At 40.8% G+C, this 25,140-nt stretch overlaps 2 protein-coding genes across 5 annotated transcripts in view; one reads left to right on the top strand and one right to left on the bottom strand.

Annotated features, from left to right (window-relative positions):
- Positions 1–372: 372 nt before the first annotated feature.
- Eif4ebp2 (eukaryotic translation initiation factor 4E binding protein 2) overlaps positions 373–25,140 on the bottom strand; it is a 26,787-nt gene continuing 2,019 nt past the window's right edge. The window contains exons 2-4 of the mRNA XM_048808865.1: positions 24,899–25,140; positions 8,283–8,468; positions 373–6,776 (exon numbers count right to left, since the gene is read on the bottom strand). The exon at positions 24,899–25,140 is cut by the window's right edge and continues 108 nt beyond it. Of these exons, the coding sequence (XP_048664822.1) occupies positions 6,745–6,776; positions 8,283–8,468; positions 24,899–25,140 (460 nt within the window). The 3' untranslated portion in view covers positions 373–6,744. The remainder of the gene's footprint in view (positions 6,777–8,282; positions 8,469–24,898) is intronic.
- The window catches only part of Lrrc20 (leucine rich repeat containing 20), a 103,900-nt gene continuing 102,522 nt past the window's right edge, over positions 23,763–25,140 (top strand). For 2 of the 4 annotated variants that reach the window (XM_048809471.1, XM_048809517.1), the window contains exons 1-2: positions 23,763–24,424; positions 24,569–24,629. The gene's annotated coding sequence lies outside the window, so the exon portion shown is untranslated. Of the gene's footprint in view, positions 24,425–24,458; positions 24,630–25,140 lie in introns of those variants that run through there. The other 2 variants (XM_048809505.1, XM_048809510.1) reach the window with 2 other exon arrangements.

A 25,140-nucleotide genomic window follows, 5' to 3' on the forward strand; every position in this document is an offset into this window, starting at 1 on the left:
TAGTATTAATTTGGGGACTTGCTGGTTTAACAGCAGGAGTCTGATGCTCATGCAGCACACCTTGGTTTAAGACACCAGACATGCACTTGTCTAATGAAGGCTCCCAAGGGCCAGAAACAGCCCTTCAGAGAGAGGGAAAGGCATGTGGGCCTCCTCAGGGATGATGTACACAAAGTTGCCAACTACTTCCACTCTCTGCCCCATCAGCAAAGACTCCACAGATGTGAAATAACCCTCAACAGTTCACCTGAAACTTTGAAAAAACTAAAACACCAAATTGAGGCTGGGTGTGTGCAGGGAGTAGCTCAGGGGTAAAGTGTATGCTTAGCAAGTTCAACGGCCTGGGTTCAACCTTCAGCACAAGACTCCACATTGATACTCAAGATCTTTATTGATTTAACTGTAACAGCAACCATTGGTGAGAATTGATTTTCCCCCCCCCGCTAATTTCCAAACACCTGCTGGTTTGGAAGAACAGTTAAAAACAAAAACTGGTCATGGAATCACACAGGACTGCCTCAGAACTGCATGGTGCCCTCCGTTAACCATCCCGACAGTGAATGGATGGGAGGGGTGAGGGGACAACAAACACATCAAGGGAGAGGACAGGAAGACCAAGAAAAGTGCTGGCAGTCTCTGCTTTTCCATTTGATGTGGTTGGAACTGGTGGTACTAGACAGGGAAGCTTTTTATACAAAATATTTTAAAAAGATGCTTAAAATGGACACCAGAATACATGAGCATCCTCGCGGCTCTTCTAAACACTTTCTTTAAGGTTTACCCTGGGGTTGTGGAGGTCTCCTCACCCCGGTGGAAAAAGGGGGCTCGTCTGCAGGTAAAAGGCAAGGCACTGGTGCAAGGGACTTGGTGATTTGGATCAGACACCAAGAAGGAGTAGGATGGTTGGCCCAACTGGCCCCTTAGCTCAAACTAGTGTTCCTCCCCCACTCCCCTGCTTCCCAGTAAGAACTGCTCTTGGCCTGGGCCTTTTGTCTTTCTTAAAGACTCAGCTGAAGAGGAACACAGCAACAAGAATGAATATGCTGTGCTGGATTCCTGGAATTCCCTTTAAGTTTAATGTCCTGGAATTTGGTTTTAAGCACCGGAAAGAGCTCCCTTTGGAAATTTCAGCATGGTCAAGTGATTATCAAGCACTGTAGAATCTCTCTGCCAGCCTCCCACCTTGGAAAGGTGGCAGAGGAAGAGTTTAAATTCCCTGGCAAAGGTTTCAGCTCAGCATGGTCTGCCAGGGCCACGGGCAAAGGTGAACACGCAGAGAGAAACCAAAGACCATTTGAACAGGGACTCAAACAACTTTCTGCTCAATCTAAGCTTTGTCAAAAGGTATCAACTTCCAGGACTAGCCTAAAGAAATCAGTGTAAATTCCAGAAGGTGGGAAAGGTGTTATGAATGATTAACTGAAAAAACGAGTACATAGCAATCACCCTTAAAGTCTTTAGTTAGAAATTTCTGTGAGTTAGCCTCAAGGAAACTCTACTACTAAAACAGGAAACAGTAACCAGAACACAGGATGTCCCTAAAGTATAAGTACTCTGAATTGTGACCCACCTGCCTCAAGACCTGATATCAAGAGCTAGGAAGGTAGCTCAGTGGCAGAGCACTTGCCTAGTATGCTGGACAGCCCTGGATTCAATTCCCAGTACAGTGACAAAACCAAACCAAACCCCAATTTCATCTCTAATTAAAATCTGAGAGGAAAGGAACAATGGGGTAACTACTCCCCCTTCAAATTTCTGACAGGTATTGCTCCCAGAGAAACAATATTCTTTATAACAAACGCTAAATGATTGGGAAGTGATTGGGCTTCGCAGATTATTAAATTGCTTCTACATACCTATAGTCCAAAAAACATGCCAAGGAGGGACAGTCTTGAACCAGCGAGTGAGGCCTTCTCTTGAGGAAAATGCAAAGGGCCATATCCCAGCTTCCAGAAGCTGGCATCCACAATGAATAGCAGGGAAAGAGATCCCATCTCTGGGACATTGCTACCAATGTGAGCCCTTTACATCGGTTACCTTGGATCAAAGCAGGGACTCTCTTTTCTCTGGCTTCAGGAAGGAAGGACTAGGGGGAAACCCCACAATCCTAGCTGAATTCTGATGGAATGTGGGATAAAGCCTGAGAGTTCCAAAAGAGCCAATAAATAAATAAAAGACCACTTACTTTTACTCCACTCCAAATCAGCAGGAAAACCAAAATCAATGGAAGGTGCTTCAGAGATGAGCCCTGTACTTTGCTTATGGCTGCCTCAGCAACAAGGCTTCTTATTCAAGTACAGGCTAAAGCAAGCACAGTTACAGAAAAGGAAATGCTCAGGAGCTCAGTGTAAATCCAAACAAGAATTTGCATCTTTTTAGATGTCTGAAATTGCTAAAGACTTGGCTGGGAACAAGTGCCAGAAACCCACAGTAGACATTCACCAGGAATGTGTTGACTGACAAATGGCCTCTAGGTTTCTTTTGAGGGTGAAAAAGAAAACTGCTTCGTTTCAAGAACACAATGACATCAAGAAGCCCAGGACAAAATGAGCATACAGAGCTACCTACACATAGGCTTAACAGGGCAATCAAGCACAGAAAGATGGCTGTCATTCTCAGGTGTTCCCTGGTAAAGTGAAGGTGCTTCTTGGGTGAGAGAACTAACTCAAGCCTGCAAGCTGGTGTAGGTGAAGATAACAAGTATCATACACTGACTCATGTAGGGACCTGGCTTCCTGACACTATCATCTGTTTCATCCTGAATCTTTCCTGTCTTCGGTTCTATAACCTAACATCTAATTCAGATTTACCCCTTTGCTTGACAATCCCCATTTTAATTAAGACAGCTTTAGTGGTTTAGCTGGAAGGCCCCAATTCCTTCCATCAATTACTGGCTAAAAGAAAGTAAAGTGGTTAATGAGTCTTAGAGACCAAATCTAAGCTTTGCACATAAGCATCCTTGAGCAGCTAGTAGTCAGACGGGTGTACATATATTACAGTTCTCCTGGGAACTGCCATTTCTTGCTACCTCTCTCAAAGCCATCAGGTAGCTTTGGCGAATAGAAGAAGGTTTGTCTTACCCTAGCTTGGTGATACATACTTTAGAGAATTGTTTTTGGTAGCAATATAGTTCACTTAGATTAAACCTACCTCCCTGTTGACCTGTTTTTGTTTTTTTGTGGTGCTGGGGATCGAACCCAGGGCCTTGTGCATGCAAGGCGAGCACACTACCAACTGAGCCATATCCCCAGCCCTGGTTTCATCTTCTGTTGGGAGTGTGGTTTAAGGGTACCACAATTTTCTCTTTCCCTGCCTCCCTCTAATGTCAGGGAGAAGCCAGGCATCATGGTATGAAGACACTTGTGCTGCTCTGCAGAGATCCACGCGGGAAGAAAACTGAGGCAGCCTGCCCAACAGTTACAAAGATGGAATTTGAAAGTGGATTCTCAGGTTGAGGATGCAGCTCAGTAGGTAGTGTTTGCCTAGCTCCAGATGACAGCAAGCCCTGTGCAGATCTTGCCTGCAACTCCATAAGACCTGTGCTAGAACCACTACGCTAAGCTACACCCAAACACCTACCCTACAGAACTGATAACATTTGCTATATTATTAAATTTGGAGGCAATTTCTTATATAGCCAGAAAACTAATACAGATAGGAAAAAACTTGGCCTGGAAGCCCAACACCTAGAAGCCAGCTAGTTTCTACTCCTGTGCTCTCATGAATGATACACCAAATACAGAATATGAGAGCTGGGGAACCCTTTGCTTCTGCAAAGAAGGCAAAACCATAACAGTATATGTCTGTCTCGGTCATTTGTCATGAAGATTGATTGTCCCAGAAGTATAGAAACATGGTTTCCTCATAAAATAAAAAGTATAAATAGTTCTAAGATTTAAAGAACTCTCATTCAGATAGTAACTTATGGTGTTTCCTCCCCAAGAGAAAGTCAGGAATAATATTCACTTAGGGCTTCATCTGGGAGGTTCCTTCTAAACACCCAGAGCTAAACTATGTATTAGATTCTGGCTTGCTCTGAAAGTGATTCTATGAGGCATGACATAAAGATGCCATCTACTGGAAGTTTATCTGTTGTCTTGTGCAATTATTTTTGCCATGCTGGTTTATGGAGATCAGAGTATGTTTAGTAATGGTAGCCTCCAGGAAAGAAATACTCCAAGCAGTGAGGAGGTTCTAGTAGGAAAAGGTCAAGGGACTGGGCAGCTCCTGCATGACACAGGAGACGCTCCCAAGAAATTCTAGAAACATATCCTCTGATTAAGGGTCATGTGCCGAGATTCCCCAAGATGGAGAGAAAGGGGCAAATGGTATTTTGGTACTATTCAAATGGTCATGTTTTAAATCCATTTCCTGTTGTGGGCGAGTGAGGAGCCCAAGTTTTCGGAGGCAACAATAAAATCAAGAAAAACATACTCTTCTGCTCACTGACACCTGCTTGCTGCCAGCTGGAGTCAGATTCCACAGGATGCCACCACCAGCATATGAAGAATAAAAAGCTTCACTCCCAGAGAACCAAGCTCTAGGTACAAATAGGTCCTGAGCAAGCTTCTTACGTAAATGACAGTGCAATTTAAGTTTTTCTAAGACTATGTAAAGCGAAATTTGGAGTTTAATTAAAATCAGAACAGGGATACATTAAACAAACAAACAAAAATACTTTTCTGATTATCAATTTGACTCAAAGCATCCCCAAAACACTGGAGATCCAGCTTATTCCTGAGACATCAATCATTAAAAAAGATTTTTACTCTTTGAACTATTCACATTTTTGTAGCAGAAAACAGAACAAAGTTCCGCAGATATACTTCTTCTCTTCTTTCTAAAAGGTCTTCACAAGTAGGGTCTTTTCATAGTTCAAAAGAAAAACAGCTTTCTTTCCTAGTCAATGGAACCGTTACTTCCACCCTGGGATCTGGTCTCTTAAGAGAGCTCAGGGCGCCCAATCCAACCACAAATTCCCAGGATACCAGTGGCTACTTTACTTGCCTTCCTCTTAGGGGATGGAGGGACCAATCTTTTGAGGGAGGCACCCTAGGATTACTGTGCCAGTCAATAGTACCAGGAGAGTGGGGGTGGGGGGAAGGGGGGGTGACAACAAGTCAGGGGAGGGGTAAGGAAAAGAACAAGGCTTTCCAGAACAAGCCACAGCAAGGCAGAATGGTCCAGTTTTATAAACCACTCACAACAAATTCCAAACACACACACCCAAAACTTAAGGGGGAAGGAAAGAGTTCAGAAAAACTGGGGAAACAAAGGATGGTGACATGGAACAGCAGACTATGGACATTTCTTACCTTCCTAACACTGGAAGATGTTTAGTTAAAAAGTTGCTGTTCAAAATTGTACTGAAAACATATCTAAAAATAGGTCTGTAGTCCTCTTAAAAATAAAAGGTCACTCCTCATTTAAGAGGAGTGCCAGATATTATCAGATACCAACACTTGAGGTATCTTTGATGTATATTTGAAAGATGGCCTGGTAGAGGAAAGGGAAGGAGGGAGGGGGGAGGGAGGGAGGAGNAAGGAGGGAGGGAGGGAGGGAAGGAGGGAAGTGAAAATTCAGAGTATGATGGGAATGGTTAAAAAAAAAAAGGAACACATTTTTAAGCCCATGCTTATTTATCCCAGCAGCCAAACAAAGCAGATCCAAACAGGAAAAATATGTAGTTCTCTTCTAAGAACATTCTGAAAGTCAACTTTAAACTCAAAATAGAAGAAACTGAAATCTGAGACAACAAATATCACAATGTTGATTGGATTTTTAAATAGCTGACTACTAAAACTGGGTACTGAAATGGTTCAACAGTCTTCAGAGGTCATTCTTAGGCATTATCTGGCAGAATACTAGGATTAGTCCTTACCCACCATGTGGAGACCAAAGTGCCTCAATTCCTTCTTATGAACCTGCTCTGGGAGCAGAAAAAAATCACGTGGAGATCTCACAATTCAGAGAACTCTGCCAGCAACAAGATTCAAGCAGGGAGGAATGGCAGAAGAATGGTAAAGTACACCTGGTTACCAAGGACTCCCTTCAGTGGTAAAGATTAAAAGTATCTGCACAAATTTATTTGCACTAAGTAAAGGAATGGGAAGACGAACTATAATACCAAAGACAGAAGATACTCCTCCCAGAGGAAAGAGGGGAAGTAGACTTCAGAATAGCGTCACGGGGTACTGCTACCAGAGTTGTACAAACTGTCCCTAAGGACAAACAACTCAAACTCAAAAGAGAAAGCAGCCCTCTTTTTGTAATTTCCCCATTCTGGATCTAAAGACCCCAAACCCAGCACTAAACAAGTAGGATTCAAGGAAGAGAGACAAAGAAAAGAACACAAATAATGATCAACCAGCCAAATCTCTGTATCCCAGAAATCCCAGCTGGTAGAGTGAGACTTGATTTGGAATAAATCTGAAGTGGAGAGTGGTTCCAATAGAGAAATGACCAGTGAAGCCACAGTTAGTTTTCCTCTATGGACCGCTTAGTTCTAAGGAAACACCCCAAGGGCCTTCAAGCTAATCTAACTGGGCAGGGATAGGAAAGGGAGGAGAAATGGTCAGATGAATCTCATCTTCCCATCATTTGGCACAGAGGAGGAGGGAGAGGTGGAGATGCATTGGGGATGCTGGTGCTGCCTCTGTGTCTCTTCACTGTTGATCCTACAGCCAGATCAGGTACACAATAGGCATTGGTGTTGCTGCTTTTCTTCTCCTCCTCACAGGGAAGTCAGATATCCATCTCAAACTGAGCATCATCCCCTGGGTAGGATGAAGAAACACAAAGTTTAGCACAAAAAGAAAAGCAAAACACTTTTAAATATCATTTCCTATACACAAGGGTCAAGAAAATAATTCAAACAATCCCACTCTCTGCTACTTTAAAGCACTCATTCTGTTTTACTTTGCTTTGCCTAATATTTTTAATTTTCAGTTCATTTGTTTTTGTGGTGCTGGGGGTCGAATTCAAGGCTTTGCACATGCTATGCAAGTGGTCTACCACTGAGCTATACCCTCAGCCCTTGGCTGGCCTTTTTTATATGGAATTAAAAAAAAAAAAAAAATCACATCACTTGTGGGGAAGAGAAAATGGAAAAAGAACACGAGTGAACTTTCCCAGAATACCCTTGTCCATAGTTCACAACATAGCAGCTTCTAGGAGCTCTCTGCCAGAGATCAAGTCAGCACACTCTTCTGGAAGCTTTGAACTTGAGACCTTCTATGTATTGAGACTTTGTTCATTAAAAACCAAAGTGAACTGGGCACAGTGGCACATGCCTATAATCCCAGGGACTCGGGAGCTGAGACAAGAGGATTTTGAGTTCAAAGCCAGCCTCAGCAAAGGCAAGGTGCTAAAGCAATTCAATGAGACCCTGTCTCTAAATATTAAATACAAAATAGGGTTGGCGATGTGGTTCAGTGGCCAAGTGACCCTGAGCTCAATCCCCAGTACCCCCTCCCCCACGCTCCAAAAAACAAAAACAAAAACACCCATGTGAAGGCCAGGCAGAGTGGCACACACCTGCACACCTGTAATCCCAGAGACTCAGGAGACAGAGGCAGTAGGCAAGTTGAAGGTTAATCATGGCAACTTAGCAAGACCCTGTCTCAAAACTAATAAGGGGTGGGGATGTAGCTCAGTGGTACTGTAGTATGCCTAGCATGTGTGAGGCCCTGGTTTGATCCCCAGTACTGGGGGGATCAAAGTGCAACCCCTGAGGTTTACTCAAGAGCTGGCCATTTCTACATCATTATTCTGCTTCTACAGAGGTAAAAAGAGGACCCATTATTAATAAAGGTGTCTGTCTGTGTGGGAAACAAACCATACTGCTACACCCACATAATTAGAAGATATCTTTCTTCTAAAGAAAAAAGGTCTATTCTCTAAAGACGATGGAAATGGGAGCTCTGACATCCTCTCTGTATGTGAGTGTGTGTGTGTATGTGTGTATGGGAGGGCGGGGTGTTCATCCCTGGCCCGATAAAGCCTCGGCCAGGCAGTCCTTCAGGTATGGTTCCAAGAGTCAACTTTGGGTTAACCATGCCCTGACTCTGGATTGTTTTCCACCCACCAATGAGATTTGATCATAATTTGGAACTCAGGGCTTCCGAAGCAGTTCAATAAACTTTGGGAGGTGAGAGGACTTCAGAGACATATATCTATTAAATATCATTATACCTGTTGTATCAACATTTTTCAACCTACAGAAAACTGACATAAAAATTCCTAGAGCCACCCCCTTGGTACCCAACACTGGCATCCCTTACCAACTGTATGCTTCCTGTCATGATTGTTCAAGTTGTTCAAATTGTTTACTTCTACTTTGGAGTCTTCAATTAAGGTGCCAGGGCTAGTGACTCCTGGGATATTGGGCAGATGGCAGGGTGGGGTCTGAGCCATGGGAGAATTGCGACGATCCAAAAGAAACTTCCTATCATAAATGATTCGAGTTCCTGGAAAACAGGGTTGAAAAGAATTTGAAATAAATTAAGGGGCTACCAACATATAACACTAAGGGATTTGGTTTGAATTCCACCTAATTCTAATCTTTAAGGGTTTTATAATTCAAGTCAAAATTCTAACTTCCCAACCTGTGAACAGGCTTCACTGGCATCTGGAATGCCTTTTCTTCCTCTTCTGGCAGGAAACTCCTGCACATCCTTCAACAGAGGTAAACAGGACCCATTATTAATAAAGATGTCTGTCTGGGAAACAAACCATACTGCTACACCCACACAATAAGAAGATATTTTTCTTCTTTTCTGCTCAACACCACTTCCTCTGTTAAGCCATATTTTCTCCCCTTCTTTTAACCATTCTTTCTCTTAGCTTGCACAAACACTTCACTTAGGACAGACTCCTGTACATCTATTGACCTCTCTCTGTAGTTTACATTCTTGATGACAAAGCAATGTCTTATTTATAAATATCTCATCTGCATCCTAACATTAAAATGTCCAAAACAAGTTTTTAAATGAATAAATAAATATGTGGGAAAAACAGACAGCCACCTTTAGGTCAAAGGCTTTTTCCAAAGACTGACATCCTCCCCACAGTAGAACTCTATTCCACAAAACAATTGGCTTGCTGGTAAGAAGTACCTGAATGTTTTACAAACAACAACAGTTCTGAAAAGCACACTTTACCCGATAGTTATGAAAACCTGCTGTTTACAAGCGAATATCAGGTACCTAAAAAGGAACTCAACATCACTAACCATCAGGAAACACAAATCAAAAATCCCAGTGAGCTATCACTAAAGTAGAAACAACTTCCATATAATCCTCCAATATCACTTTGGGATATCTATTCTAAGGAAATGAAATCAGTAGCTCAGAGATGCCTATACATCCATGTTCATTACAGCCTAGCCAAGACATGGACACAACTTAAATATCTGTCAATTAAGTGACTGGATAAAGAAAATGTGGTGTAGCTGGGTGTGTGACTCAGTGGTAGATCATTTGCCTGGCAACGAGGAGGACCTGGGTTCAATACCTAGAACTGCAAATAATAGTAATAATAATGAAATGTACATGTACACACGCTTATACAGAGGAATATTATTCAGCCATAAAAAGGAAATCTTGCCACTTGTGACTACATGGATAAACCTTGATGGCAGATGAATCTTCTGAGTGAAATAAGACAGAAACAAATATTCTATAATCTCACTTGTATGTAGTACCTAAAAAAAGTACAATTCATAAAGAGTAGACTCGGGGCTGGGGTTGTGGCTCAGTGGTAGAACACTCGCCTAGCATGGGTGCGGCACTGGGTTTGATCCTCAGTACCACATAAAGATAAATAAGTAAAGGTATTGTGTCCATCTACAACTAAAAAATATTAAAAAAAACAACAACAACAAAAAAAGAGTAGACGTAGATGCCAGGACAGGGGAAATGGGGAAAAGATGGTCAAAGGGTACAAACTTTCAGTTACAAGTTTAAGATCTGGGGATCTAAATGTACAGCATGGTGACTATACTTAACAATACTGTATTAAAAGCTTGAATTCTGCTGAGAGTAGATCTTAAATGTTCTTACCATATACTAAAAAAGGTAATTATATGAGATAATAGATGTGTTAAACTTGATTGTGGTTATCATTTCACAATATATACACATAAAATCATGAACCTGTACACCTGAAATTTATACAATTTCATAAATCATACCTCAGAGTACTATCCATTCTTTTAGTCATGGTCTTCTCAAGTTACTAATGACCATAAATAAGATACAAAACTAAGCAACAATTAGAGATGTCTGATGTTGGCCCAAAGTAGATGTGTGAAGCTCTGTTGCTGATTCTACGACCTCAGCTGGCTCAGGAAGAAAGAATGTGGTGATCCTTAGTGACGTCTGCTAAAGGGGTTGACAGTGGAAAAAGGAAGTGGTAGCCCAGCATCTCTCTCAACTCTAAGTAACAAAGGCAAGTAATAGACTGTGGCTACCCTGCTTACATTAGGCTTAAGTGTGGAGGGTGATGCTTTCAGGGTTTAGGCATCCAAATTAAAGGCAATATTATATGTTGAAGTAAAATTACCTTACAAAGCTATTCAGTTTAAAGAAGCAGAACCTAAATTACTACTGGCACAATGACTTCCTCAACAGGACTCCTAGAGCTCAGGAAATAATACCAAGAAGTAACAAATGCAATGATATCAAATTAAAAAGCTTCTGCACAGCAAAGGAAATGAGTGTGAAAAGAAAACCTACAGAATGGGAGAAAATCCTTGCTAGTGACTTTTCTGATAGAGGATTAATATCCAGAATATATAAAGAACTCAAAAAACTTACCAACCCCCCCCCCACATAACCCTATCAAAAAATGAGCAATTTCTTCTCAAAAGAAATTAACATTTTTAGCAATTAGGGAAATGCAAACCAAAACTACACCAAGATTTCATCTTGCTCCAGTTAGAATGGTAGCCATCAAGAATATAAGTAATAATAAATGCTAAAGAGGATATAAGAAAAAAGGGACATTTTTAACACTGTTGGTGGGACTGTAAAAATAATACAATCACTATGGAAACCAGCATGGAGATTCCTTAAAAGATTGGGAATGAAGCCACCATATGACCCAGCTATATCATTCCTTGGTATCTGCCCTAAAGAACTGGTGTGAGCATTTAACAGTGATACATGTTTACAGTAGCATGATTCACAATGGCCACATTATGGAAAAGCCTAGGTGTCTGTCAATGGATGAATAGATAAAAAAATGACCCACAGACACACACAAAATGAAGTTTTATTCAGCCACCAAGAAGAATGAAATTATGTCATTTGCAGGAAAATGGATGGAAATTGAGAGCATTAGGTTAGCAAAATAAGACAAGCTCAGAAAATCAAGGGTCATATGTTTTCTCTTAGATGTAGAAGCTAGGGAGAAAAGAGGAAAAAAAAAAAACACACACACACACACACACACACACACGTGTGTGGGACCTCATGTAAACAGAAAGGGACCAGGGGGAGGGAAGGTACTAGGAAATAAAGCTGACCAAATTATATTGTTATATTATGTGTATGTATCAAATGTAATAAAAGGTTCCACTATTAGGTAGAATTATAATGTACCAATTAAAAAAAAAGAAAGAAAGAAAAAAAAACACTATCGCCTAACAGAGACCTTTAGATTCTCAAGCAGAAAAATAAGAATACTCCTGTCATATTATAATAAAAAGAATAAAACTATGAGATGTTCTTCCCCCCATGTTTCAGTCAGCTCAGGCTGCCATACCAAAATATCAGACTGAATGATTCAAACAACCAAAATTTATTATCTCACAGTTTTGGAGTCTAGATGTCCAAAATTAAGGTGCCAGCATAGGTAGTTCTGGTGAAGGGTGTTCTCACATGACAGATGAGCAATCTCTCAGGTTTTTCTACTTGTAAGGACACTAAACCCATCATAATCATATCTAAACCTGATTACCTTTCCCAGGGTCCCTAATACCATCATAGATCCCTTAATATCATCACATTGGGAGTTAGGGCTTCAACATGCAAATTTTGGGAGATAGGATTCAGTCCATTGCACACCATTTACACCCATTCTAAATGGATTCTAATCTATTAGGGTTTGGAAATCAGCAATTGGCTTATTAGAATGATATGCAAAATCATGGCAAACATGATGAGAGAGGGCCTGACAGATTTCCAAGAACAGGGAAGGGGCTTTAGTGGATGGACCTTGCACACCTGTGTGTCATCTACACTCTCTCTCTCTCTTTTTTTTTTTTTAGTGCTGGGAATCAAACCCAGGGCCTTTTTCACACAGGGCAAGCACTCTACCAACTGAGCTTCATCCCCAGCCCTCAACTAACTCTTGTTCATGACTAGATTTCAGAAAGGTGAGCTTTCACATTCAACCTGCAATTTGAAACAAGATCATTCTAACTTCTGCAGTACTTTTATACTGCTACCCAGTTTGGAAAATACAGTGAGGAGGTGGTTAAAAAAAAAAAAAAAAAAAAAAAAAGCACAGGACAGAAGCAATATTTCTAAATTATATGTAGTAAAGAACTGAACCAACTATGGCATAGGTAGTAGGAATTATGCCTTAATGTGTGAGTTATGAGAGAAAGTTTGAAAAACCATGATCTGGCTAGGGTTGTGGCTCAGCAGTAGAGTGCTTGCCTAGCATGTACAAGGCCCTGGGTTCGATCTTCAGCACCACATAAAAATAAACAAAATAAAGGTATTGTGTCCAACTATAACTAAAAAATAAAATATAAAAAAAAAAAAAAGAAAAACCAGGCAGACCTGATAAAATACAAGGTTTAAAAAATAGTTTTACTGGGCTGGGGATATAGCTCAATTGCATGCACAAAGCTCTGGGTTCAATCCCCAGCAGCACCACCAAAAAAAAAAAATTATTTTAAAGAGAGAGAGAGAGAGAACTTTTTAATATTTATTTTTCAGTTTTCGGTGGACACATCTTTATTTTATTTTTATGTGGTGCTGAGGATTGAACCCAGCGCCCCGCGCATGCCAGGCGAGCACGTTACCGCTTGAGCCACATGCCCAGCCCCAAAAAAAGTTTTATAGAGATACAATTCATATATAATTCATCCATAAACAGTGGTGCACAGACCTGTGATCCCAGGAACTTAGGAGGCTGAGGAAGGAGGATCACAAGTGTGAGGCCATATTCATCAACTTAATGAGACCCTCTCTCAAAAAAAAAGGGCTGGGGTATAGTTCAGTGGGAGAGTTCCCTTGGGTTCAATTCCCAGTATAAATAAGCATATAAACAGAAAGAAAAAAAAAAGTCTATAAAAATTCAGTAGAACCCATACTTCTAATTTTTATCTTTTCCTGGTCTAGCAATATCTAGCATGACACCTATGATATTAGGCAGTGGCAGCTAGTTACAGTTCTCAGTCAGGTACACAATCAAGAGGGTAAGTAACTGGATTTTCTGTACTATACTGCTAAGCTATGAGGTTTGTAGGTTAGTGTATTATATACATTTTCAACCTGTGATTATTTTCAACTTACAATATGTTAATCAAGATGTAACCACATTGTTAATTGAGGAAAATCTGTACTTTTTCCCTCCGACATATATTTGTACATATACATGAGGTAGAGTGGGATGCTCTGCTTTGATTTGTGTACATACTGGGTAGTGACCAACTCCAGATAATTAGTAGCTCTATCACTTTAATCATTTGTTATTTCTGGATGATGATACATAATACATTATTGTAATTATACAATAATACATTATTGTAATTTCTTTTTTCCTTTTCTGCATTACTGGGGATTGAACTCAGAGGTATTCTACCACTGAGCTACATAAGTTGCTCAGGCTAGCCTCAAACTTGTGATTCTCCTTCCTTAGCCTCCCAAGCAGCTAGGATTACATGTGCAACCTGGATGCATTTCCTTTTCTATGAAAACAATCATACTCCTTGTTCTTAAATTGGAAAGGCATAAAAAACACAATTTACTGATTTTCAATTTTTACAATCAAACTGTTCCAGGATAATGGAGGACTAAGGTTGACAGATTGAGACAGAGTTTAACTATATTTTTATCTCAAACCTATTATTATTTGGAATTTTAGAGGTAACTACAAAAAACAAAATTCAACTACAAAAATTGGTAGTTGGGGCTGGGGATGTAGTTCAAGATAGAGCACTGGCTTAGCATATATGAGGTCCTGGGTTCCATCTCCAGCATAGATAAGAAAACAGGAAATGAAAGGTAGAAAGCAATAAAATACCCTAAATTCCTTGTCTTTTCTAATAAGGAGTCAGTACTATTGTCTAGTATTAGAAATTATGGTATATTATTTATAGCAACCGTGGTAACTAAACAAACATTATAAACAGAAAATGTTAGTTCACTGGCAATTTTTTTTTTTTTTTTTTTTTTTGGTGGTGCTGGGGAATGAATGTATGGGCTTTGCCCATACATTAGGCAACTGCTCTACTGCTGAGCTACGTCCCCAGCCACCTGGTGGCATTTTATGTGCTTCTATGCTGTTTTGTTTATAAAATGTGCATATATTACTTAGTCTTCATGTTTAAATTTCAGAACAAATATGAGCATTTATAGATATAATTTTTTTCATCCCCTAGTGACCAGATTTTAGGATAACTCTATACTACCTTGATCCCACCACATTCTCTAGAGCTGATATTACTAGGAAAAATCAGGAGCAAAATAGAGTCCCTTTAATGGAGAATAGAGAGGAGAAAAAAATGCACTCCCTTTTGATCTAAAAACGAATGATTCTCAAATGGTAGAAAACAACAAGGCCAATGAGAGCTGAAATGATACTTGCCAAGATGGCTGATACAGAAACAGGTCATTCAAGCCTAAGGGCCTCTTTCAAAACCAAGCATCATAGATTAAATAATAATTAATCCATATATCAAGCTATATATACCTAAGAAATGTTGGGAAAAAAGCACAGAAAGTCCACAGTATCCTGATTAACTTACAGGGTAGTTGTTACTAGACTTTCACTGGGTCCTCTACCATCCAATTCTGTTTAACCAAGGCTGCTTCCAAAATGAAGCATCCTTTTATACAAATGGACAGCTTTTGGGGGGTGGGAGCGGGTGTTAAGTAACTTGCCTAAATTGCACAGCTTGAATAAGCCAGTAACAAAATCCTCTAAGGCTGAGATGGTCCTGTTTTCATATAATAATAGAGGATGGTGGAGTTGAATGGGCTTTCCTCATGGGACTTTTTTCAGCAGAAAGCAAAATCTCATAAAACCTCTAGCAGATTTCCCCCTACATCCCATTTGGCCAGAACTGGGTCAGATGCCCACCAGATCTAACACCGTGGAAGCCATGACTAGCTTAGAGAAGTCATGGTTATATCCCTGCTCTTGGCAAACTGCCACTTAGGAAATCAGGGAATTTATGACAGCATGGAAGAGGAAATAGATGTTGGACAGAAAACTAACAACACCAATCACATATGTTTAATATTTATCCACATTTAATAAATATTAACCAGAATGGGTTTAAGAAATTGGGAGGATGGAAGGTAAAAAGTACACAGAAGAGTGTGCGTATGTGTATATATGTATGTATGTACATATATGTATATTTTTTCCCACCTCCAAGGAAAGAGTAAATATGTCAACTAAAATCCTCATCTTCCATAGTAAGACACCACTTAGGATGAAAAAAGTTCTGGAAAGGGATAATGGTAGGTAATGATTATAAGAGCACTGTGAATGCACTTACTGCCAATGAACTACACACTTAAAAAGGTAAATTTTATGCTACATACATTTACCACCATAAAATACACTTTAAAAGATCAGTGACAATGCTAAAAGAATTATAAGGAATTGAAACAAAAATGCTTGCCACTTATTTTATAAACCAAGAGAACAATACTGCTAGGGCAGCAGAGACCACGAAAAACTGAATTTAAAAACAACAACAACAAAGCACTTGGCAAGTACCACCCACCCCCATAATAAATAGGGAAAATAAGAAGTAAAAATACAGAAAGGACTATAAAGAGTTTTACTCCTTCTATTTAGAAAGGTGATGATAACAAGGTCTGTGTTTGACTGGTTTAGAGAATATCCATGATCAAACTTCAATTTTATTTTATTTTAATTTTTTTAAATATTTATTTTTTAGTTATAGTTGGACACAATATCTTTATTTATTTTTATGTGGTGCTGAGGATCGAACCCAGGGCCTCTTACCTGCTAGGTGAGTGCTCTACTGCTGAGCCACAATCCCAGCCCCAAACTTCAATTTTAAACATTGTTCTTTTTTAAAAAAACATTTTTTTAGTTGCAGATAGACATAACACCTTTACTTTATTTTTATGTGGTGCTGAGGATCCAACCCAGTGCCTCTCATGTGCAAGCCGAGCTCTCTATCACTGAGCTACAACCCCAGGCCTTAAACATTGTTGTTTGTGAAGGTTCTGGATGAATAGACTCCTGAAAAGCTCTATCAAAGGAAACTAAAAGCTGCGAGTCTCAATATCCTCCAGGGAGACTGGTAGTGGCTGAACCACATTAGGCATGCAAAACCATCAAATCCCTAAAGTACTAGTAAGATTAATAGAGACAATTTTTACATCAACAAAAGACCCAACTAGAAGCCTCAGGGCCTTTTAACAATATGGCTAAACACTATGGCAAATGGAAGGCACCCAAGGTTTGTGAAATATCTATCCAATTATCCCTTGATTAATTTCAAGATTCAATAATTGGGAGCAAGATTTCCAAGATATTAATGTTTAAGAATGGACTCTGGGGCTGGGATTGTGGCTCAGCGGTAGAGCGCTTGCCTAGCATGTTCGAGGACCTGGGTTCGATCCTCAGTACCACATAAAAATAAATAAATAAAGGTATTGTGTCCAACTACAACTAAAAAAATAATAATTAAAAAAAAAAAGAATGGACTCTGCCCAATCACTTAGGCCACCTCCACAATAGAACACACTCTAGGCTAAAAGAGAAGCTGATCAAATGATTTTCTATTCAAAAGGTCCAGGGTTAGAAAAGAACTTACAGAGGATCTGGGGGAAGTCTCTCATTTTACAGATGAAAAAACACATCCAGAGAAGTTAAAAGTATTTGCAAAAGGTCACACAGTGACAAAGGTATCATGACACAATACAAACAACACAGGTACTCTAGACAAATCTGGTTTACTTGAATTTAGGTTTCAAAATGAGTTGAATCAGATGCTGAGGGCTAGGTACCGGGTCCAAAATGGTAATATGACACCATCCACCCTTAAATAAACGCCTACCGACTTTAAGTCTATCTCAACCATCAGGAAATCTGAGTCAAAATGAAGTATATCAAATACCCCCACTGCTCTTTGGGCTTGTACACCTGGAAATAAATTTTCTCTCCAGAAATGCCTGGCTCTGATTACAAGAAAATATAGGCTAAATATGTAGACTGCATCTCGGATCAATTCTTTGGATTCAATTTCACAGATGTTTTCAAGTCACTGTAATGCTAGTAATTAATTAACAATCACTGCTAATGGTATGGAGAAAACACTTTAGGATTCAAACCTGGCTTTCATTCCTACTATTGCTTTCTTTCCTTTCCCAAACTACTACTACTTCTTTTTTTTTAAAGTATCTTCCACTTTTACCCATAGAAGGAGCTTATACTAATCCTAGAGATGTCACAGTTCTAGGTTAATGTTTTTACCTGGTGCCAAAAGAATTTACTAAATAAGAGAGCAATTTCCTTCCAATGTAGGAACAGCCCAACAACTAACAATCAATCTCTGGTGTTAAAAGCAGCTCCTCTGAGGCCCTAATGATTAACCAGGACATTTAAAGAAGAATCCCAAGTCTCACACTTTCAGATAAGTAGTTGAGAATCTATAGCCAATCGTCTATCTTCACCAGTAAACAATAGTCAGTACCTCTGCTATAAACAGAGGGCATTTTTTTCCAGTTTTTTTTTAAATTTATGTATTTATTCTAATTTGTTATATATGACAGCAGAATGCATTTCAATTCATAGTACACATATAGAGCACAATTTTTCATGTCTCTGGTTGTACACAAAGTAGAGTCACACCATTTGTGTCCTCATACATGTACTTGGGGTTATGATGTCCATCTCACTCCACCGTCTTTCCTACCCCCCATGCCTCCTCCCTTCTCCTCGCCCTATCTAAAGTTCCTAACAGAAGGGCATTTTGAAAAACAACAAAAATAAAGTGTGGTATTACCTTAATACCAACACCAAACATATCAAAAGAAAAGTACAGGCCAATAGGCTTTATGAATACAGACTCCAACGTCCACAACCAAACCAGGAGTGGTGGCAACTGCCTGTAATCCCAGCTACTCCAGATATTGAGGCAGTGGATTCCAAGTTCAAAGCTAGTCACAGCAACTTGAGAGAGATTCTGTCTCAAAAAAAAAAAAAAAAAAAGCATAAAAAAATAAATAATGGCTGGCGATGAAGCTCAGTGGTAGAAAATCTCTGGGTACAATCCCCAGAATTAAGCAAACTGAATTTAGCAACATATAAAAAGTATTATATACCAAAACCAATTAAGATTTTATCTAAGGAATGCAACCAATTCAAAATGTGAGAATCAATTAATGTAATACACAGCAATGGAAAAAGACACAAAACACACATGATCATTTCCATAGAAGAAAAAATTGGGAGGCTGGGGTATAGCTCAATGGTGAAGAGCTTACTTAGCAGGCACAAGGCCCAGAATTCTTTTCCCAGCACTGCAACACCTTTTTATGATTAAAATCATCCAATAAACAGGACTAGAAAGAATTTCCTCAACCCAATAAAGTAGATTTATGAAAAACCACAGTAAAATTGGGTATGGTAGTATATACCTGCAATCTCAGCTACTTGGGAAGCTGAGACAGGAGGACTGAAAGTTTGAGATCAACCTGCACAATTTAGCAAGACCTGTCTCAATTCTCACGAAGGATTGAGGATGTAGCTAAGTGGTAGGGCACTTGCCTAGTATATACAAGGTCCTGAGTTCAATTCCTAGTCATGCAAAAACAAAAAGCCCCCAGTAACAGATTACTTAATGATGAAAGGCTGGCTGCTTTCCCCTAAGATCAAGAATAAGGCAAAGAACCCATTCTCTATGTTTTACTCCATGTCACATCTATTCATATGTGTCTACTATGGTACTAGATGTGACACATTCTGAAGATACTAGCCAGGACAATTAAAAGGCATCCAGATTAATAAGAAAAAACTATATTTATTCACAGATGACATGATCTTGGATTTAGAAAATTTCAAGGAATAACAAAAACTGAACTGTTTTTTCCAATTTATCCTTGCTTAGTGAGGTTTTTCTTTTTAAAACTACATAATGAAACAAATTGTTTGTCAAGGTGTTTATCCTAGAGATCTAAACAATTACTTATTTAGATGTAAATACTCAAAATTTCTGAGCTTTTAGCTTCAAGCTGTGGTCTGAGAACCAGGTAAAGGGGATCTTTAAATACTGGGCACACCAGGCGTAGATAGTTGCTGAATATTAAGAAACATACAGGTTTTTTTGTTTTGTTTTTCGGGGTGGGGTGGTGATGGTGGTACCAGGGATTAAACTCAAGAGGCACTTACCCATTGAGCCACATCCCCAGCCCTATTTTGTATTTTATTTAGAGTCTCAATGAGTTGCTTAGCACCTCACTTTTTGCTGGGGCTGGCTTTGAACTTGTGATCTTCCTGCCTCAGCCTCCTTGCCTAACAGAACATACAGACCTTAAGGGGCCTGCAAAAAGCAAAGTAAAATATTGAATATATCTGGAAATAGTAGTCTAGGCCTTACCTACTTACTGCCAGTCTCAACTATAAATAGAGCTACTATAAATAGAACAGCAAAAATCTTCTAAACATTAATTTGCTCACCTTACAACTTGGGAGCCAAGAACAAGTCCTGCTATTCACCAAAAAACTGCCCTGTGCAGGATCCTTTCCTCTCTTAATGGATGGACATCCACAACTCATCCAGGTGGTGCACATCTGTAATCCCAGCAACTCTGGAGGCTGAGGCAGGAGGATTGCAAGTTCAAGGCCAGCCTCAGCCAGTTAGTGAGAACTTGTCTCAAAACTTAAAAATAGGGCTGGAGGCACTGGGTTTGATCCTCAGCACCACATAAAAAAATAAATAAAGTTAAAAAAAATCATATGCCAATAAAGCTTAAAAAAAAAAAAACCTTAAAAATATAAATAAATAAAGGGGCTGAGGTTATAGCTTAGCGGTAGAGCACTTGCCTTGCACATGTGAGGTACTGGGTTCGATCTTCAGCACCATATAAAAAATAAACAAATAAAATAAAAAAGATATTGTGTCCATCTTAAATATAAATAAATAAACAAACAAAAAAATAAATAATATATATAAATAAAGAGGACTGGAGATGCAATGCAACTCAATGGTAAAGCACCCCTAGGTTTGGTCCCCAATACCCACCCCTGCAACTACTTTTAAGACAAATTCTCAAAAAGTTCTCTCCTTGGGGCAGGGTTGTGACTCAGTGCCAGAGTGCTTGCCTAGCATGTGTGAGGCACTGGGTTCAATCCCTGGCACCACACACACACAAAAATAAAATAAAGGTATTGTGTCCATCTACAACTAAAAACAACAACAAAAATCTCTCTCCTTAATAACCTTGGTGTTGCCAGTGTAGATATATCACTTTCCTTCCTATTTTGCACAGGAGTCTTTGGGGGAGCAGCAGGGAAGTACATGAAGGTCTGCCATGTATGCTGCATTATCTATCTACCCATAGGAGCTGTCTCCCCTCATCATACTCAGATTATCTGACTTCGGTCAGGCAGAGGTGCTTCTTCCACATGGCACACTGCCCTGAGGATGAGGACTGCTGCCTTCTCTGGGACTGTAATTTAGTTCTCCCGCCCCAGAAAACAACAACACATCCAACATAAAAGCTGAAGGACATCTTCAATATATACTTTGGCAGCTGACGTATGAGACCAAAGCTGAATCTCCTACAGAATGACAACACATTAATCTGTGATAATTCTGAGGTGAGTAAATGGTATCTTCTTTAACAACAAGACAAAGTGAGATGAATACTCTTCATTATGTTTTCCATGTACTTCTCACAGGTAATAATGCAGTCCTCTTGTTAAGAACTGAAGTTACAGAGTTAAATAAACACTCTGTTGGCTCGGAAGTTATTGGCCTAGAATATACTCAGCCTGAAGTCACCCAATAAGAAATGCTGTGACAACATCAGAAATTGGTCCTCCTTCCCCATATCTATAGAGTATGACTCATTCATCCCAAGAAAGAAACCAGATTAAGGAGGTCTCTCCCAAAATACAATTTTTTTATATAGCTCGCTCCAAGTGAATTATTTTCCCCTTCTTCCCGCTTCTCCTTTACCAATTCTTCCAGTGGCCTTCAGGTAATTTTTCCCCAGTGAACCAAGGGCAGAAGAAAGGAACCAGAAGGCAAGAAAGGAAGAGTTACAGCACGAACAAGATTTCAGACCATCAGTTAGTGACCTTTGGTTGTTCATTAGAGCATTATTTTCTATAGCTGATGAGGATGCTATATATGAAGAAGAAAGGCTAAAAGAGGTCTAGTGTCTGTTCATTCCCCAGAGCACAACTCTCCCAAGTCACAGTTCCATGCCTAGGAAAAGAATAATAAAGTAGCAAAATCACATTAGCTAGTATTCCAGAGACAGAATAGTCTCTTAAATTGTTTGTGAGGGGTTGGGGTTGTGGGACAGTGGCAGAGCACTTGCCTAGCATGTGTGAGGCACTGGGTTCGACCCTCAGCGCCACATATAGTGGAAGAAAAAATTGGAATAGTAGCCAGTGTACTAAATTTGAGACTACCCACCTAGGTTAATTGGCTGTATGATACAGCCAATTTGGGTTTCTTTGGGTTTCAGTTTCTTTCAAATATAAAACAAAGCCATTAAGTTCCTTCTGGCTAACCAATGTTATAAAAGTGAAGCTAGGTAGGGCTTGGGGTTAGCTCAGTGCGAGAGCAACTGCCTAGCAGGCTCAACACCCTGTGTTTAATCTTCAACAACACACACATACAAACTGAAGCTAACTCTTACCTTCCATCAAAGATAGAAGCATCCTCCCAATGCAAGAACTGAATATTATCTACAATCTATTCACTTATTTGTGGTGTTGGCACTTGGATCTAGGGCCTGCTGCATGCGCTCTACCACATGAATCCAGCAGATAGGACAAAAAAAATTTCCCCTTTTTAATAATGAATATTTTTTCAGGCACTCTTTTAGCAATACAAGAAATCCAAGATGTTATGGCAAATGTATTTTCACCCTCCTCTCATTTCCCAAACCACAGGAAAGCAATTTTGAGAAACTTCCAGAGTAGGATATCCTGTGATATCCAATGAATAAAGGACTCTCAAAGGGATTGAGAAATACAAAGTTGGCATTGTTGTAAACACATCTGCCCAGTCTGATCATCTAAGGCATACAGCTCATCAACTGTTATCCACTCCAGGTTTCCAGAAGTTTGAAACAGGAAAAGTACTCCCCCCATTATTTTCTTTCTACTGGAGACTGAACCTACTGATACTTGACCAGTGAGCTACATCCCCAGTCCTTTTTTTGAAAATGGGTCTTGCTAAGTTGCTTAGGTCCTCACTAAGTTGCTGAGGTTGGCCTTGAACTTGCAACCTTCCTGCCTCAGCCTCCTGAATGGCTGGGATTATAGGCATGTGCCACCATACCTAGCCTAGATTTCTAATATAAGCCTACTGACTCTCATTTGTCTAAATGTAAACCAGCACTTGACTAAAAATCTTATCTGCACCTCCTATCTCTCCAAATCAGGATTTTAAGTCCATTCAGAGCAACTGCATTTCCTACTTTTGAGTATTGTTCGGCTTTGTGCAAAACACTGCACTAAGCACACAAAACTCACTGAAGATATGCATCCACGTTAGTTTGGGAGTCTAGAGGTGACCAAATAATAACTTCACTCTGCTTCTGGGAAATAAAATTACATGCTAAGAGGGAGAAGAAGGGTGTAGCAAGAGAGAGGAAACAAATCATCAGAGGTCAGAAAATCTCCAAAGGAGAAAAACTTCAAGTACTACACAAGCACAACTAATCAGCACTAAGTTAACTGTTAAAATAGTGATTAAACCCAACTGCAGTGATATTGTATTCTGTTAAGTATTAAATGAGCGCTTGTGTATCCAAAAAAAGATCACTTCGTGCATGCGGATCTACCAGTAAATACAAACTCAGCTTTACAGATGAGCCAATAACAAGTATTTAAATGTAAAACAAAAGTATGCATATAAGCTGTGTGGAGGCAAGTTAAGTGATATTTGATCAAGCAATAGTGATAGTGTGTTGGGAGGGTAAATGGATCAGTATTTCTGGCAGAAATCTTCCCAAGCATTTTAGGAACTAATCCAGACTATGAGACAGACTTCTATCTTTAAAGCCCTTGTTTTGAAAGTACAACAGTTTAGCTTTTGAAATATGGCAAAAGGGGTTCCCTCTGTGGCTCTTCCCTCAGGGAAAATTAATATATAGCTAAAAGTTTAGTCTCTTCTCCAAATAAAAATCATAGCTGGTGGTGTTGTTATAGTAACACGTGTTCTGAGCTGCTGGAAGCGGATCTCTCGGCATTACTGAGCCAAGGGAGGGAGGATGAGGAAGACTTTTATGTGCATGTGTGTTTATTTGTCAATCAACACTACTTTCCTTGAGTCAACTTCCACTTCCTATAGATCTATCCACAGTAACTCTCTCTCCTAGATTTAAATTCCTTGGTGTTGGCAAGGCAGTTCCCTTACTCTACAAGCTTGCCATTGTGCAACGGATTCAGGGATTGGTTGTAGTACAACTTGCCATCCCTGCCCACAAAAAGAAGGCCAGAGATCCTGTAGATCGCAGGGGCTGCCAGCGAAGTCCCCACCCTCTGTCTACAAGGGGATGACTGCCTGGTCACTAAAAGAAGGCAAAGATCTAAACTTAAAAGGAAGCCTGGTTCCAGTCTTTTGCCTTTGGAGAACAGCCCTGGCAAGAGACAGACAACCTTTGAGCTCCCTTCTCCCGTGACCAATTCAACAAGCTTCACCTCTACCCCACTGTTGCTTGTAAACAGTTCCTCGTCCTCCTTTGAAAAGCAATGCCAGGAACCTCCCTGTGCATCGCCTCTTTCTACAAGCCCATTCCCCAGGATCAGGCAACCTCACTTGACCAGGGTGTCCTGCTTGACAAAAAGCCCCCCTTCAATCCATCTCCAAAGGCGGCGACTCGGAAACTCTACCCTTAAGGCTGCCAGCGTTCCACCATTCTCACCTCCTTCCCCTCGGCTACGGCTTGAGCATTATTGTATCACACTTTCCTCGCGGCCTGGGGACTCCCCCACCCGTGGGGCCTCGTCCAACAAGGTAAACAATGCTGTCAAAGCAGGATAACACTGGGCGAGGCTTCGGGACTCTGCATTCCAGCCTCCTCCGGACGTTTTTAAAAACAGCAAAACATGTCACCGAAGGGTCCCAGAACTGAATCCCGCTCTCTAACTTCCTTTCTAGGAAGGCCAGGGGGACACCCGCGAAGTCAAGCATTAACGAGCACAAACTGCAGCAGGGGAAGGTAACGCAGAGTGCCACGCGCGGCCGAATCCGCCTGGGAAGGAGGCGAAGGGGAGAGAAACTGGGTCGAGTTCGTCAAACTGCCACCGAGCGGGAACCGGGGCATTCTCTGAGACGCTCGAGCCACGTTCCCGGGTGGGCGGGTGAGCAGGCGCGCGCAGACTCGAGTCGCGCGCCAGCCAGAAGGCAAAGTGCAGGGTCCCGAAGCCGCGAGCGGGGTCCCGGGGGCGGCGCGGGCACGCAGAGGAGCTGCAGGGGACGCGGTCTCACCTCCCGGCGTGGTGGAGAAGAGCGTCCCCCCGGGCGTGGTGCAATAGTCATGAGGTAGCTGCGCGGCGTCGCTAATGGGCACGGTGCGGGTAGGGATGGCGCGGCTCTGGCTGGGCTGGTGGCCGCTGCCGCGGACGAGGACATGGCTCTGGGCGCGGGCTCTAGGCTTTGTCCGCGGGCGGGCAGCGGGCGGCGGCGGCGAGGCGCGGCGCGGCGTCGGCGTCGCGCGGGCGGCTGCAAGG

This window comes from Marmota marmota, unplaced genomic scaffold, assembly GCF_001458135.2.
Source record: "Marmota marmota marmota unplaced genomic scaffold, marMar, whole genome shotgun sequence".
Lineage (NCBI taxonomy): Eukaryota > Metazoa > Chordata > Mammalia > Rodentia > Sciuridae > Marmota > Marmota marmota.